This window comes from Tursiops truncatus, chromosome 6 (genome assembly GCF_011762595.2).
Source record: "Tursiops truncatus isolate mTurTru1 chromosome 6, mTurTru1.mat.Y, whole genome shotgun sequence".
NCBI classification, from domain to species: Eukaryota; Metazoa; Chordata; class Mammalia; order Artiodactyla; family Delphinidae; genus Tursiops; species Tursiops truncatus.
In genome coordinates this window covers 34,900,077-34,915,766 of record NC_047039.1, presented here as the reverse complement: position 1 = coordinate 34,915,766, position 15,690 = coordinate 34,900,077, and the positions used below count along the sequence as shown (strand labels likewise).

At 47.2% G+C, this 15,690-nt stretch overlaps 1 protein-coding gene across 9 annotated transcripts; it reads right to left on the bottom strand.

Moving 5' to 3' along the window:
- Positions 1-754: 754 nt before the first annotated feature.
- Positions 755-15,641, bottom strand: SPMIP6 (sperm microtubule inner protein 6). Of its 9 annotated transcripts, none has more exons than XM_073806046.1 (9): positions 15,503-15,641; positions 15,096-15,209; positions 14,489-14,558; positions 7,579-7,723; positions 5,306-5,421; positions 4,175-4,316; positions 3,799-4,030; positions 2,481-2,567; positions 757-2,031 (listed from the first exon to the last, which is right to left on the bottom strand). In XM_073806046.1, the coding sequence occupies exons 3-9, from the start codon at positions 14,498-14,500 to the stop codon at positions 1,926-1,928; spliced, it is 840 nt and encodes a 279-aa protein (XP_073662147.1). In that variant the 5' UTR covers positions 14,501-14,558; positions 15,096-15,209; positions 15,503-15,641; the 3' UTR covers positions 757-1,925. The 9 variants fall into 9 exon arrangements, with proteins under 9 accessions (XP_073662146.1, XP_073662147.1, XP_073662148.1 ...); XM_073806047.1 differs by having other exon boundaries at positions 15,452-15,632; XM_073806048.1 differs by lacking the exon at positions 14,489-14,558 and having other exon boundaries at positions 15,503-15,531.
- Positions 15,642-15,690: the final 49 nt, after the last annotated feature.

Sequence of the window (15,690 nt, the reverse complement as noted above, 5' to 3'; positions counted from 1 at the left end):
AGTTCCATCAGCCGGGAGGCCCAAGCTGTCAGCTCCCACCGGATCAGACCAGCAGTGCCTGAGATCAGGGACTGAGAAGACCGGATTCTGCTCCGTATTTTGCAGTCTTCCCCCACCCACTCCCCTTGGTGGCAGCCCTTAGAAGTGCCCCTGCTGCGAGGAGGTGGGCGTGCCCCGCTATACACCCGCACCCAGGAGGAATGGGGTGCAAAAATACTGAAGATCCTAGAGGCTCCAGAACACCCCACAGCTTGCTCCCTGAGGGACAGAGAAACAGGGCTTTTTTTTTTTTTTTTTGCTGCGATGGGTCTTCATTGCAGCACGTGGGCTTTCTCTAGTTGCAGCGAGTGGGGGCTACTCTCCGTTGCGGTGTGCGGGCTTCTCATTGCAGTGGCTTCTCGTGTTGCGGAGCACAGGCTCTAGGCACGCGGGCTTCAGTAGTTGTGACTCACGGGCTCTAGAGCACAGGCTCAGTAGCTGTGGCGCACAGGCTTAGTTGCTCTGTGGCATGTGGGACCTTCCTGGACCAGAGATTGAACTCATGTCCCCTGCATTGGCAGGCGGATTCTTAACCACTTAGCCACCAGGGAAGTCCCCCAGGGCTTTGTTTTATTTTGTTTGTTTTTTAATTTTTGAATTTTATTTTATTTTTTTTTTTATACAACAGGGTCTTATTAGTCATCAATTTTATACACATCAGTGTATACATGTCAATTCCAATTGCCCAATTCATCACACCACCATCCCCACCCACCCCACACGGCTTTCCCCCCTTGGTGTCCATACGTTTGTTCTCTACATCTGTGTCTCAACTTCTACCCTGCAAACCGGTTCATCTGTACCATTTTTCTAGGTTCCACATACATGCGTTAATATACAATATTTGTTTTTCTCTTTCTGACTTACTTCACTCTGTATGACAGTCTCTAGATCCATCCACATCTCAACAAATGACTCAACTTCGTTCCTTTTTATGGCTGAGTAATATTCCATTGTATATATGTACCACAACTTCTTTATCCACTCATCTGTCGATGGGCATTTAGGTTGCTTCCATGACCTGGCTATTGTAAATAGTGCTGCAAGGAACATTGCAGGTGCATGTGTCTTTTTGAATTATGGTTTTCTCTGGGTATATGGCCAGTAGTGGGATTGCTGGGTCATATGGTAGTTCTATTTTTTATTTTTTAAGGAACCTCCATACTGTTCTCCATAGTGGCTGTATCAATTTACATTCCCACCAACAGTGCAAAAGCATTCCCTTTTCTTCACACTCTCTCCAGCGTTTGTTGTTTGTAGACTTTCTGATGATGCAGGGCTTTGTTTTGTAATTTGAAATTTCTTGATCATGAAACCCTCCAAAATTGTTTTGGACCTCTTGGACTTGGGTGGGGGAGGGCAGCAAGGGTATCTGAACGTGGACTTCGGAGTCGCTGTGATGGAGACTCTGGGAACAGAGATCAAGAGCTTTGAGTATAGGGACATGGCTCTGACTGCAGGATGGGCGATTCTGGGTCCACTGAGATAATGGGGGTGAAGGGACATCTAGGTTTGGGGGATATTGGGGAAATGGCAGCTGTGGGGCCCTCATAGGATGGGAGGTAGCTGGGCCCTCCTGCGTGGCTAGGTGGGCCCATTATTTTGGGCTCTGGGATGGAAAGGAGGAGGTCATGCCTCTCATAGGGCTACTGCCATGTGTCAGGAGGGCACTCAGGGCCACCCAAGGGAAGTACTGAGATGATGGAGTGGGGAGGGCTCAGGGCAAGATGACTTTGAGAAACTGTATCTCAGTTGAGGGGGCTTGGCAGAGGCCTGAGTGACTGGCTCCTCATTGCCAGATCCTGCTGGGTAAGGACATGAGAGGCAGCCTTTAGGATGAAGAATTTATTTATTGTTCAGCCCCCTTGGCCTGGCCAGCCCGGGCTCTACCGGCAGTGGTAGTCAGGATAGGTCTCAGACACAAACTCAGGGTGGACGACGTAGTTGTTTCTCTGGGCGCCACCGGTCTTCTTGAAGTGACTTGTGTCCCATCTGTGGGGAGAGATGGGTCGGCCCTTTTGGACCCTCATACGTCTGACTCCAATTCTCAATGCTAATCTTATCCCAACATTTTGTCCCGAATAATGGCCCTAGGCTCCAACACTGACCTCTTGACCTCAGGTTCTACTGTTAAATTTTTGACTCCCGATACCCGCTCCCTAACACTGACTTTTTACTCTTTAATTCAAGCCCTGAACCTAACGCCCTGATCTCTTGACTCTAAGCCCCACCGCCAACATGTAAACCCTCAATGCCACCTCCATGCCCTCTCATTTAGTTGCCAGCTTTGACTTCCCCATGGCACCATCGCCCCCTGGTGTCATTTTCCAGTCGGTGCATCGCAGCGGTCAGTTATCCCAACTAGTCCCTGGGTCCCCCGCCATGCCAAGGTTACAGCTTCTGTGTGGGTGCGCATTTGCATGTGTGAGCGCCAGATTTACCTAAGGTTCGGACAAGGGTAGTATGACGGCGGGGGAGTTATAACAGCACATTGCATTCCCGGCCGGTGCTTGCAGGGCGATACACTCCTGGAGAAGGAAGCAGTGGGCAGGAATGGGTCGGGCCTTTTGACTTCCCTCTACGCCCCAACCCAGACCAAGACTCTGAGCTGCACTTCAGGTGTCAGTCCTACTGCTCGGAGATCCTCCCTTCCGGCCTCCTGTCCCTTCAAGACCTCGAAACGTCGCCTCTGGGAAGACACCTGAAGTCCCTCTCCCCCTAAGGCCTCGTTTCTGCCGCCCAGGCTGGGCGGCGGAGAACGCTGTACTCTGGGGAGGGTTGGGGTACAGTCATTGAGGACCTGTGAGCCCCCGGATCCTCAACATGGGACAGCAATTACTCCAGCTTATCGACGAGGCGACGTTTCTGAGGCTTAGGCACTTTCTCGCTCCTCCACGCCCTTGTGAGGGATAAGACCCAGTTTCGCACAATGAATCAGTCTCTCTCAGCCTGGGGAGGGACGGGGTATCACCACGGGGTTAGGGACAGCGTTCAGGATCTCCCTCCCCCTTTCACAGCTCTCTAGACAGACGCAGACATTGGAGTTCTCCTAGGCTCAGCCAGCCTTGTCTAACGCCAAGTGCAGGGAAAGGGCCGCGTTGCAGTCTGGGCTTCTGCTGAGCGCTCGAGCTTCAGTTTCCTCCACAATAACACGCGACGCTGTCTACCTCCAGAGGTGGTGCGGGGCCCCGAGGAGGCCAGGGCCCTTCTGGTAATGCGGTCACCACTTCCTTGCCTTCTTAGAACCCAGCGATGACCCTGCCCATTACCAACGGTGACCCGAGGCCCAGGAATAGGGGACACTGTTCTGAGGACACATGGCACTCCGCAAACTAGAACCTGCGTCTCCAGGGTCGGGTGACCAGGTAGGGGGCGGGGCCGGCGGGTGTGGGAAGGGGGAGCAAACTGGTGCGCGGAGTTTGTTCCTCAAAGAAACCCTCGGGCAGAGCCTCCAGAAGACGTACAGGAGCCAGGTTGACCTTTAGCCCAGTTCAGGAGGGATAGAATCAGGAACTCGGGTATCTCCGTGCAGGTTCTCCCGCCTCAGCCGTACGTTCAGGCCATGAGGCCCCAGGGCGGGACAGGGAGGCGCCAGTAAGCGGACCGCGCGGGCTGGAGGCGGCGTGAGGTCTGGCACAGACGCAGGTGAGAGCTAGAAGTGGTTCGAGATGGAGCGTCCGCAGCTGGGGTAGGGGGGACTCTGGGGGCGGGGCTTGCTTGGGGGCGGGGCCCGGCTACTGTGCGCGCGGCCCTGCGAACCTTGCAGTCGGCCGCTCCGTGCGCAAAAGCCGCAGGCGACGTTCGGTGCATGGTGGCCCGGCGACGCAGTAGTCCATGCCAAGCAGACAGTGGCGGCCCGAGCAAGCGCTTTCATAACCCTGGCAGGGCAGGCGGCCCGGCAGCGGGTCCACACACCCACAGCGGGGCGTGATCTCTGGCAGCGGCTTGTTCCGTGACAGCGAGTTCAGCATGTTCACCACTACCTCGCGCTCTGCGCCCGCGGGCCCCGAGCCCGGGAGACCCAGACACAGAGTCACAGGAATGGGAAGAGACAAGGTCAGAGACAGGAAGAGATGGAGACACAAACAGAGACAAGGTTACAGCCTCTCCAGGGCCCTCGGCCTCCGCCCCGTACCTCGGGTCTCCATCCCTCCGTCCTTCTGGCCTACACATTTTCCTCCACTGTCCCACCATCCGTTACCGTAGGCGTTGAGTCGCTCCGGCTTAGGAGGGTACACCAAGGGCATTCCTCGAACTACTGTCTCCATCCCGGCCTCCTGGAAGTGGCACACACGCTGCCTCAAGCTCTGACCCGGAAGAGTTCCTCCTTTGGGGGTTCTCCCAGAACACGCAGACTAGTCCCAGGCCACGCCTTCACCCGCCCTCCAGAAGCTCCCCTACTCTCCCACGTTCTGAGTGTTTGGGGTTGTCGCTGGGCAACGCGTTTTACTCCGCCTCCCAGGTGGTGGGGGTGGGGGAAGTGGAGCTGTAGGTGGACCAGGTCTGGACCTGCACCTCTGACATCCCTGTCTCACCGTTTGCCTCTGATTTTACCCTTCTTTGTCTAGCCGACTCTGTGTAGCTGTGTCTTCGTGTCTCTCTAATAGGGATTTTTCAATATTGCAGTGTTGCCTGCCCATCAGAATCACTTGGGGAACTTATGAAAAATTCTGATTCTGATTCTTGAAGTTCTGATTCAGAAGAGTTCGGTCAACCTGAGGTCGGCCATCAACCTACAGTTAAGAGCCCCTACTCTTGCCTGGTATCCTTACATCTTCCCTCTTTCTTCATGCCTAGGGCCGTGGCTGGACTCCTTCCTATCTCTTTGGAAGACTCTCCTGTATCTATCTGCTCTGCCTCTGGATGGCCTTGTTCTCCCTCCTTTGTCCTTGCTCACATCACAGAGGAGGGGAGAGGAGCAGGTAGACTCAGCCTATCAATGACTTCTTGGCCAGACCATGTGGGAAGGCGCCAGGTGGCAAGCTTCAGGAAGGTAGCGCCTCAAGGAGTGCGCACCAGCCATGTCTCCACAGAGCCTAGCCAGAGATTGGGACCCAGAGGCCCAGCACAGCTTCACTCCTGAGCTCCCTTGTTTCCTAGAAAATATAAACCCTAGTCTCACAAATGGGAAAAGGCCTTGGAGCATTGTTGGTGGGAAAGGGATGAGAAACTAATGGTGAAATATCAGACACTGTGGTTTGGGAGGCAGATGGGGGGTGGGGGGTGGTCCCAGGCCCCAGGCATCTTTGCTGGGCACAGTAGATACCTTAGGCAGGCGAGGAAGGTATGTGGCACATTTGTTCCAGCCCGTACAGTTGTAAGGTCCCATCTTCCATGTATTGTACTGGTTACCGCACAGGTGGTTTGGGTTGCATTTGTCTGCTTGATCATAGGGGTGGAGACATAAGACAGTATTACTTCTTATTCTGCCCCAGGATCTGGGACCCCTTCGATATTTTTCCTCTGATCCCCAGCACAAAGCTGGACGCTCACTCATCTCCCTTAGGCCAGAAAAGCCCAGCCTGGCCCCATACTTGTCTTAGACACTGAGATGCAGCCTATATCCCACCTAAGACAAGCTTCTGAGTGGAGCCTGGGTCCTTTGAGCTGATCGCTTTTCATCCTGGCACCACCCTCTCTGAATCAGCCAACCTGGAAACCCTGGAAATGGGCCTCCTCCCAAATCCTCCCTCTCATCTTCCACATCCAGGCTCAAAGTTTGCTTATTCTGCCTCCTTAAAATCACTTGACTCTATTCTTTCTTCCAGTCCCCCATGATATCACTCCTGTATCTCTGCAGTGCCTAAACCAGGAGACAAGAATGTCATGGTTGATAGGATGGACTCTGTAGACTGACTCCTGTGGTTCAAATTTCAGCTCTGCCATATATTAACTGTGTGTGACCTTGATCTAGTTAATTAATTTCACCTTGTCTCTATTTCCTTAATTTTAAAATGGGGGTAATAATACTATCTACCCCATAGGGTCCTTGTGAGATTTAAATAAGTTATTATATGTAAAACATTTAGAACAATGCCTGGCACAGAGAAAACTATCATCATCATCATCATCATCACCATTATTATTATTGTTTTTATTATTGTTATTAGCCTACTGGTCTTCCTGCCTCATTCTGAAATCCTACAATCCGATCTCTACATAGAAACTGTGGCACTTATGATAAATGAAAATCTGACCAAGACAGTTCTCTACTTAAAACCCTCCAAAGCCCCACCCATCCAGTCACCTAAGTGTCCTGTAAGTTCCTCTCTGATCCACCACTCTAACAGTGTGAAAGAATACATGTGAGAGATTAGGAAAGGAGTTCTAGGAGCCCTAGAGTAAGAGCAGGTGCGTGTATGTGTGGGACAGTGTGTTGGGACTTGGAGTTCTAGGTTGGTGGGTTGGACATACTGAGTTTAAAGTGTTTGGGGCCATTCAGGTAAATTTGATCATAATCAGATAAAGGAAAGTGGAATCCTGGTAAGAGGACAAGACTAGAAATAAACACTTAGAGTTGTCAGTAATTAAAGATGTGGGTTAGATTAAACGGTCTCAGGAGAGGAATAAGGAGAGAGGAGGGTCCGATCAGCATCCCGAGGAACCCCATGTTTCCAGAATGATTAAACAAGAGACCCAGCAATTGAGGCATCAGAGAAGCTGAGGAAGGAAAGAGTTTCACAGAGAGTGGTCAGAGTGAAATACATAGGGTAGGTCTCATGAGGAAAAGACTGAAGAGTCCCATGGATGAGGTAATTAGAACCATACAAGATCAGTTTTAATAAACATTAAACATGAGTGTAGGAGATGCAGACTCCCAATTTCAATTGAAGATTAATCATCAATTCAGTCAACAAATACTTATGAAGCCTGCTGCTATTCTAGGTGGAGGGGGCACAGCTCTAAATAAAACAAGACTCTCTGTTCTTTTGGAATGTACAGGAAGACATAATAAACCCCTAACCAAATGAGAAAGATAATTTCTCATAAGGCATAAGGAGTGAGGAAGTAGAGACATAGACTCTATTTCCAAGAATCTTGGCTGTGAAGGGGAGGAGCAAGAGAGAATTTTTAGACAGGAGGAAATTAGAAAAGTCTTCCAGGTTGAGGGGAGAGAGATGTGGTGAGGCAGAGGGATGCAGGAGAGAAGGGAACCTGATGGAGCAGGGTCACTAAGAAGATGGGAGGAGATAGCACCGGAATACACATGGAGGAATTTGTTTGGAGGAGGTTAATGCTCCCTCCCTCTCTCTAGGGATAAGGCCCAGGCCCCTTCCAATTCTTTGGCATAGACTGGGAGCTCCCAAAAGGCAGAGCCTGGATCTCCTCCTCCAGGGTCAGGGGTCAGGATCAAGGTCACGCCAGGTGGTTGGGAATCAAGCTGGAATGGGGGTAATTAGAGAAGAAGCCCTGGTCGAGGATGGGGATAAGGTTTGTATAGGATCAGGGTGGAGGTCAGAAGTCAAGTTGGGTTCAGGTGTAGGGTCTTTGTTGGGGTCACTGAATGGGGTCACAGTTGGGTGATGGGTGAGGCCCTACCTTCCTCTTGAGACAGCCAGTATTTCTCAGGCAAGTAGGGGTGGCCTGGTATGGAATTCTTATAGCGGTAGTCCTGCACAGCACACTTGACCGTCTTCTGCTGGGCTTCAGGATCCACATGGCGCTGCACAGTCTGAGTCAGGCCCTGTCAAGGAGAGAGGGGAGGAGATGGCTAGGTGCATGGAGACCCCAGCCTTGGTATCCAGCTGGACCTAGATTTAGCCCCTATTGAGGTCAGCCCAGGTGCGTCTCCCAACCCTCTCCCTATGCCAGAGGGATCCCCAGGCCAGCCTTGGTTCCCTCTGCATAGTTCTTTTGCTTGAATCACCCTTTTCTCCTTTTCTTCCATCCAAGGCTCGGACTTGGAACCCAACATTTTCCCTCAGTCAGAGTGGTTTTCTGATGTTCTTCTCATTTCTGTCCTTTCCTTGACTGGGACCTATAAGGGCAGAGCTGGGTGTTCCTGTCCTCTTTCTTCCAGACTGTGTGCTGCCTGGGAGCAGGGCCTGGGTCTTCCCCAACAGAGCAACAGGCCCGTGGAACAACCTCAGGAAAGGCTGGCTGCCCCGGGAGCTGGCTACCTTAGGCAGGTGTTTTGGACAGGAAGGGCTCTCTGTGAATCTGGCATGTTGAAGGAGATGAAGGATGGGGCCAGAGGGGCACCTACTTTAAAATCTAATTCTCTGACTCCAACCTGACCCTAATTCTGCTGTAGCTCTCATCTTGACACCAATATTACCCTTGACCCTGACATATACGTTGTGCTGGTCCACATCCTATCCTGATTTTTTCCCTGATCTTGGTTCAGGCTCTGGGCCCCTCTGCTTCTCGGGGTTCACCTCATCTTATCCCAACACCCCTTGTTTGGCTGGGTCTGTAGAAGCCCAGATCAAGGGCCCCCTTTTCCTCAGCTAAAGGCCCATTGCCAAGTTATTTGTGGGCCCATGTCTCTGTAGGCAGCTAGGATGAAAAGGCAGCTGGGTTCCAGGGGTGGGACACCCAGCAAAGTCAGACACCAGAAAGGACTTTCTCATCATAGTGGGCAGCAAGGTGCTGGGATGACGCTGTTGCACTGCATTTCACCCTTATGATCTGAAGAGCAGAGGCTTCTCTTGGCCTGGGATGAGACCTTGCTGCTTCTAGTGCTCCTATTCCCCTGAAAACCCCTCAGCTGAGGGGCTTCTTGGATCCTCCGTGCCCAGCTGAGGTTTTGTTCTGTGGGCAGATCCTACACAGTCATACTCCATATGGGTGGAGGGGCCCCATGACTTAGCACTCCCCTGAGTTTTACATACACACAAACACATGCACATCCAGACATACACATAGATCTGTGCGCCCAGATACACTCATAGACAGATGTACATCTATACATACACACTCAGACACGCTCACACACACACACACACACAAATAATCATTTAGAAGAACTCACAGACTCTTCAGTGTTTCCATTCGAGGCTTTCCTCAGATGTCTGTAATCTTTGACTGCTCATGTTTATGAGTAGGAGACTAAAAAGGCTCATTGGAGGCTTTGAGCTGTGGGTGGGCGTCATTGTAGGATGCTCTGGCTAGACTATTTGTTGCAAACTCTGTCAGTATCTGTAGGTCTTTTCTCTTGGGCTGATCAGATCCCTCGGAAGAGACTCTTTCAGTCTTTGGCTTGAGAGTAGTGACCTAGCTGCCATTGTTCTGAGAACCTAGTGGAGAAGAGGGCTGCTGGGGGTTTAGCATTCAGCATATGGAGGTTCATCTGTTTTCAGTATGGTACCCTGACCTTAACTGGAATCTCCAGTCCTGAGATCCTTGCTAAAAAATAAGCCTTCTGACTTTTGCAGAGATGGGTGAGCAGTCACCCTACGGCGTGGAATAGAAGAGGGGGTTTAATTGCTTCTTAGCTTTCAAATCATTATTGTTTCAGCCTTGGTCCTGTCCCATCTTCTGTTCCAGAGAAACCTAGTATTACCAATTTCTGAGCCTTTTAAAAATTCTGCAGTTTTAAGTTGAATTATGTCTTGTGTTTCCCACTGCTGGCTTTGGATTCAGCTTTCTCAGATCTGCTGTGTCAGTTACTACTTATCTATCACACTTTCCAGCTTCTGAAATTTTGTCATTGTCCTTCCTTCTCACTATTCTTGCAAATTTATGTCTTAAATATGCATTTATTGTAGTTTTCGAGGGGTTTTAGGAAGGAGTCAAAACGTGTTCATTTCAACCCAGAGAATTATAGTTCTTTATATATTCTACATATTCCTTTGTCAGTTACATGTTGCAATTATCGTCTCTCAGTTTGTGGCTTGTAACTTCATTTTCTTTTTGGTGTCTTTTGATGAACATAAGTTCTTAATTTTAACATAGTTGAATTTATTCATCTCTTATGTAGTGCTTTGGTGACCTAGGAAATCCATCCATAATCTAAGATAATGGAGATAATGTCATAATTTTTTCTAAAATTATACAGTTTTACTTTCCATATTTGTGCCTTAATCTGTCAGGAATTTGTTTTGGGGTTTGGTGTGAATTAGGGGATCAATTTAGTTTTTATCCACATGGATAACCAGTTGTCTCATTGAGTAATCTATCTTCTCCCACAGATTTGTAATGCCACCCCAAGCCTGAAACATCTTTTCCCATAGCTTTACTTTCAGTCATCTCTGTTGTATATCGTTTCCATATATGTGTGGCTCCATTTCTGGTCTGTTTTATTCCATTAATCAATTTGTGTATCCCTACAGTAATATTATGCTTTATGAATTTCTATAGCTTGGTAATAAATATTAATATCTGACTGGACAAGTCCCCTTCTTCTTCAGGTGTGTTTTAGCTAGTTCTTGGGCCTTCGCTCTTCTCTATAAATTTTAGAGACAGCTTGTCAAATTCTTCAAAAACTCCTGTTGAGATTTTAATCAGAATTGCATGGAATCTTTATGTTAGTGACTCTTCCTATTCATGAGCATGTTACGCCTCTTCATTTAAGTATTTTTTTAAAGTATTCAAAGTTTTGTAATATTATCCATACAGTTTTGCACACATTGTTAGATTTATTTCTACTTACTCTCACTCTTTGTTGCTAAAATGACATATATATTTTAAGATTATGCTTCCTAAATATGCTTTTTATCTTAAATTCATCCAACTTTCTAAATTCTCTTATTCTAATAATTTGTAGATTCTATAAACACAACTGTATCATCTGTGAATAATGACAGTTTTTGTAAAAATTCCTTTCCTATCCTTGTACCTTACATGATATTGTTTTCTAATATACAATTTACATGATATTGTTTTCTAATATTTGGTTCTTTCTTTAAATTTTACAAGTTAAAAATTATTATAATTATTTTCTATGGACAATGTTTAAATTTATCTCATGTTTACCAGTTTCTTAGCTCACTATTCCTTCTTGCATCTCAGACCTTCCTTTTGTTATCATTTTCCTTCTCCCCAAAGTGTATCCTTCAGAAGTTCCTTTATTATAAGTCTTTTAAAATTTTTTATTTTTATTTTTGGCTGTGTTGTGTCTTCGTTGCTATGCGTGGGCTTTCTCTAGTTGAGGCGAGCGGGGGCTACTGTTCGTTGCAGTGCACGGGCTTCTCATTGCGGTGGCTTCTCTTGTTGCGGAGCACGGGCTCTAGGTGCGAGGGCTTCAGCAGTTGCAGCACGTGGGCTCCGTAGTTGTGGCTCGTGGGCTGTAGAGCGCAGGCTCAGTGGTTGCAGTGCACGGGCTTAGCCGCTCAGCAGCGTGTGGGATCTTCCCAGACCAGGGCTCGAACCTGTGTCCCCTGCATTGGCAGGCGGGTTCTTAACCACTGTGCCACCAGGGAAGCCCCCTATTATATGTCTTATTGTAGTAAATATTTTAGTTTTTGTCTGTGTCTTTATCTTTCTTTTGTTCTTGAAAGGAAGACACATTGAAAATAATTTCTCTCTGCATGTTTTTAAGGTCATCTCTTAAGCTGGTGTTGTGCAGTTTCACGTGTTACCTAAGAATCTATGGATTCATTTCTCTTGTTAGTTGTTGAAAATCAAGAGCCTTTGTCTCTTCAGATAATGACTACTCTCCTTTCTGCTCTTTCCTTCTGGAACCCCGAGTAGTTGTGTGGGATCTTCTCTTTCTTTCCTGTTGCTTAATGTTTCTTCCATATTTTCTATAGCTCTCTGTCTGTCTGTGCTGCATTCTGGGAAATTTCTTTTGCTCTGTTTTTTTTTTTTCCACACTGCACAGCTTGTGGGATCTTAGTTCTCCAATGAGGGATGGAACTCGTGCCCCCTGAACTGAAAGCGTGGAGTCTTAACCACTGGACCACCAGGGAAGTCCCCCTGCTCTGTTTTTCATTTCACTGATGTTCTTAAGCTGTGTCTAATTTGCTCCTTAATCCATCCATTGAGTTTTGGTTTTGTTTTTTTTTAATTTTTTTTTGAGTTTTGGTTTTAACACATATATCTTTTATTTCTAAAATTTCGTTTCTTTAAAAAAATCTGTCCATTCTTTTAAAAATATAATCTCTTGTTGCATCCTCATTTTGATGAGTTCACATTTTGCTCAGAAAATTCATAATTATTTTGTGTTCTTTAACTATTATTTCCAATATCTGACATCCTTGGAGGTTTAAGTCTGCTGTTTGTTGTTTCTGTTGACTGTCATATGGTGGTTTGTTTCCTTATGTCTTTTATTGTGAGCTCAGATCTGATTGACCATACTCTAAGGATACCTGGAAACCTACATTGAGGATATTTTCCACCATAAAAGGTATACATTCATCGTGTATGTGTGTGTGTGTGTGTGTGTGTGTGTGTGTGTGTGTGTGCTGGGGTAGCGGGGAGGAAGGGAGCCCGAGATCACTGGACTTTCTGGTTCAGTTGCTCCATCTTTCAGCTAGCTTAAGGCTTAAACTCCTGCTTGTAGTACTGATAGTGGCGTTTGTCCTCAGGGCAATCCTGTCTTCTTAGTATACTTACTACTCATCTCCACTGACAGTCCAAAACAAAATGAAAATTAATTTTTATGCAGGACCTAGTTGTTTGGAAGCAGGAGAGCCCTTCAGAGTTTCTAGACCACCATACTGCCAGAAGCGGAAGCCTTTTCCTTCATTATTAATCCCACTGCTATCTGACTTTCATTCCTCACCACTCGCTGAAGCTGTTTAGCCAGGCGGCTAAGTGTTACTACATCCGAGAGATCCCTTTCTGTGCTGACAGCATTTGACACCGAGCTTTGTCTAATAATGCTGTCTTTGTTGGTTTCTCTATGATTTTCGTCCTATCACTGTCTCCTTTTATGGCTCTTCTTCCTTTACCTACTCCTGAAATATTGACATTCTCCAAAGTCCTATCCTTGGCCATTTTCTTACTCTTTTTTTGGCAATCTCTATGACTTCAGCTACCACCTATATGTTGATTTCAGAATTCATGTCTGTAGCCCAAACCTCTGTCCTTTGCTTCAGATAAGTATATCCAGCTACACAGCAGACATCTTTTCCTGGAAGTCCTTGAATATTTTTGTCCCCAGATGAACTCCTAATCTCTCTCTAATCTGCAATTCCAAATCTCAGTTGGTAGCACTGCCCTTCCTCCAGTTTTCCGGAGTCCAAAACCCAGAAGTCCTCTTAATCTCTCCCCTCTTCTTTATATCTAGATGGTGACCAAGGTGTGTTATCTGCTTCCTAAAAATTCCCTCCTATTGAGTTTGGAAAAGCAGGCAGACACTCTCATCTTTTGCTGGTGGGCATGTAGATTATTATAACCCTTATCACAGCAATTTGAAGTGTATATGCAAAGTTTTTAGATTCACATATCCTTTCCCGCAACAATTTCTATCTATGAATTTATCCTAAGGGAATAGTTGATATATACAAAGAATGTACAAGAATAATTATACTAGCAAAATTTTATAAATAATCTAGATTTCCGATAATATAAGATTCCTCAACCATATTTTGGTACATTCATAAAATAAAATACTATAGTCATTAAAATTACATTATAGAATATTTTTGACACAGGAAAATGTACTTGATATATGGTTTTGTGAAAAAAGCAAGATTCAAAATATTAGTATACGATATGACACCACCTTCATAAAAAAATATTTGCTTCCTGAAAGGGCATATAATAATAAATTAACGGTAGTTATTTTGGGTAGTGAGAATTATTTGCCATTTTCTTTGTGCTTCTCTGAGTGATTCCCCACTTTCTGATTGAGCATATATTTATTTTGTAATTATAAAAATTATTTTAAAAAGACTCTCCTATTCAACAGTAGGAGAGTACTATTGAGAGTATAACAATAGTCTCCTATTCAAAAATACTCTCCTATTTTTCACTGCTACAGTCTCTCCTTATCTCCCACCTATATCCTCTTCCCTCATCCTTCACCACCTCACTGGGCTTCCTGCCCTCAACTCCAGCCCCTTCAATCTCCTGCCACAGTGGCCAGAGTGTGTCACTCACAATCCAAGCATGACACTCCCACGCTCAAAAGTCTGGACCATTATGACCACATTTCTCAACACAACCTGAAGCCCTTCACGGTCTGCAGGCTTCTCTCTTACCATAGAGCTGGCCTCTCCCTCTGCTCCAGTTCTCAGTTCCTGGTGGGTCCCTGCCCCTGGGCTGCCCTTTCTCACATTCCTCTTCTGCTCGAGTGTCCTTCTTCTGGATCTCTTAGCAGACCTGCCCTTCAAGTCCCGGGAGTGGCTTTCTGGCTGTTATACCAGCACAAGCCTCTGCTGGTGCATGTTCTACACTGGGCAGTCCTACTTTGTTCACTTTCTGCCGAGAGATCCTCAAAGGCATGGCTTGGCCCTTCACTGTAACCACATTGTCCCTGACACATGTAAATACTCAGCAAAGTTTTGTTGGGTGGTACACACAGATAAACTCCCTTGGGCAGAGTCACAATTAGACTTACAGATCTCTCCATTTTGTGAAAGCCGCACAGCCCCACTTGGCCACCTGTCTTCAAGTACAGACACAGGAGACTGTAATAAGCATGCATAAAAACATTCTTGTAGGCAGAGCCCACAGGCAGCCTCAGGGCCTTTGCACTTTCTGATCACTCTGCCTGGAGCCCTATTCTTTCAGTTCTTCACATGGCTATTTCTCACTCACCTTTCCAGTCTCAGCTCAATGTCACCTTGAAAGAGAGAGCCCTCTTTCATTACTTCTATTTAAGTAGCTCTCCCTGGTTACTTTCCATTTCCAGTACCCCGTTTATGTCCTTTACACAATTTGGGACAATTTACAAAACTCTTATTTATTTCTTGATTATCATCTATCTCTCCCCATCTCCTACCCTGGTGGAGTAGGAGGGCACCATGAGGGCAGGATCTCGTATTACTTTATATATATCATGATAAATTCCATGCCTAAGCAAATGAGTCACACACATACACACACAAAGCTACAAATAATTACAAACACATAATGACAACCACACACTGTCAGTGATCCAGACACCCACAGCCGTACACTCTGGACTGCCCGCCCCCCAACCCCCGCCCCAGCTCGCCACTTACCGGAGTCACAAACCTGTTGGCTTCCCAGGCCCACAGAGGTGGGTCCTTATAGCCCTCCTTGATGGAGGTAGGATCCTTGTAGGAGTCACTGTAGGTGCTGATGGGGGTCTTAGTCTTGTGGGAAAAGAGGAACATAGTGGGGTCTAGGGGATGCCGTGGTGGGCTCTACCTACCAGGGGCTCCTGCAATACATCAGTGACCACCCAACCCCCTTTCCTAGACAGCTAGGCAGGTGCCCCAGCTGCTGCGACCCCCCTCCTGTGGAGGGTCTCTCAGCTTCCCTCCCTCACAGCCTTCTTGCTCCTACCCCACCCTGATTCCCTCTCTAGGATGGGCAATGCCCATTATGATATCACCTGGCTCAGCCCCAGCCCTGGAGAGGTGAAGAGGTCTGATTTCCTCCCTACCCCAGTCTCTTCCTGCCTCAAGCCTCTCAAAACAGCCCAATTTCCAAGAGTTCACAAGGTCCCTGGAGATCTTCTAGGCGAAGCTTCTCACTGTGATGAAGAGAAACAGAGATTCTGAGGGGTCAAGTGAGTCATCCAGAGCCGCTGCAGCTGGTCGGCGGCAGGCCTAGCCTGGGAACCCACAGGTG

Bases quoted from the DNA above. Each gene is read 5' to 3' on its own strand.
- SPMIP6 (XM_073806042.1), bottom strand. From the start codon at position 15,230: ATGTTCCTCTTTTCCCACAAGACTAAGACCCCCATCAGCACCTACAGT. The intron at 4,031-4,174 runs GTACGGGGCGGA...CCGCGGGCGCAG, and splicing joins CGGAGGGATGGAGACCCGAG to AGCGCGAGGTAGTGGTGAAC. The intron at 2,032-2,480 runs GTAAATCTGGCG...CTCTCCCCACAG, and splicing joins TACCCTTGTCCGAACCTTAG to ATGGGACACAAGTCACTTCA.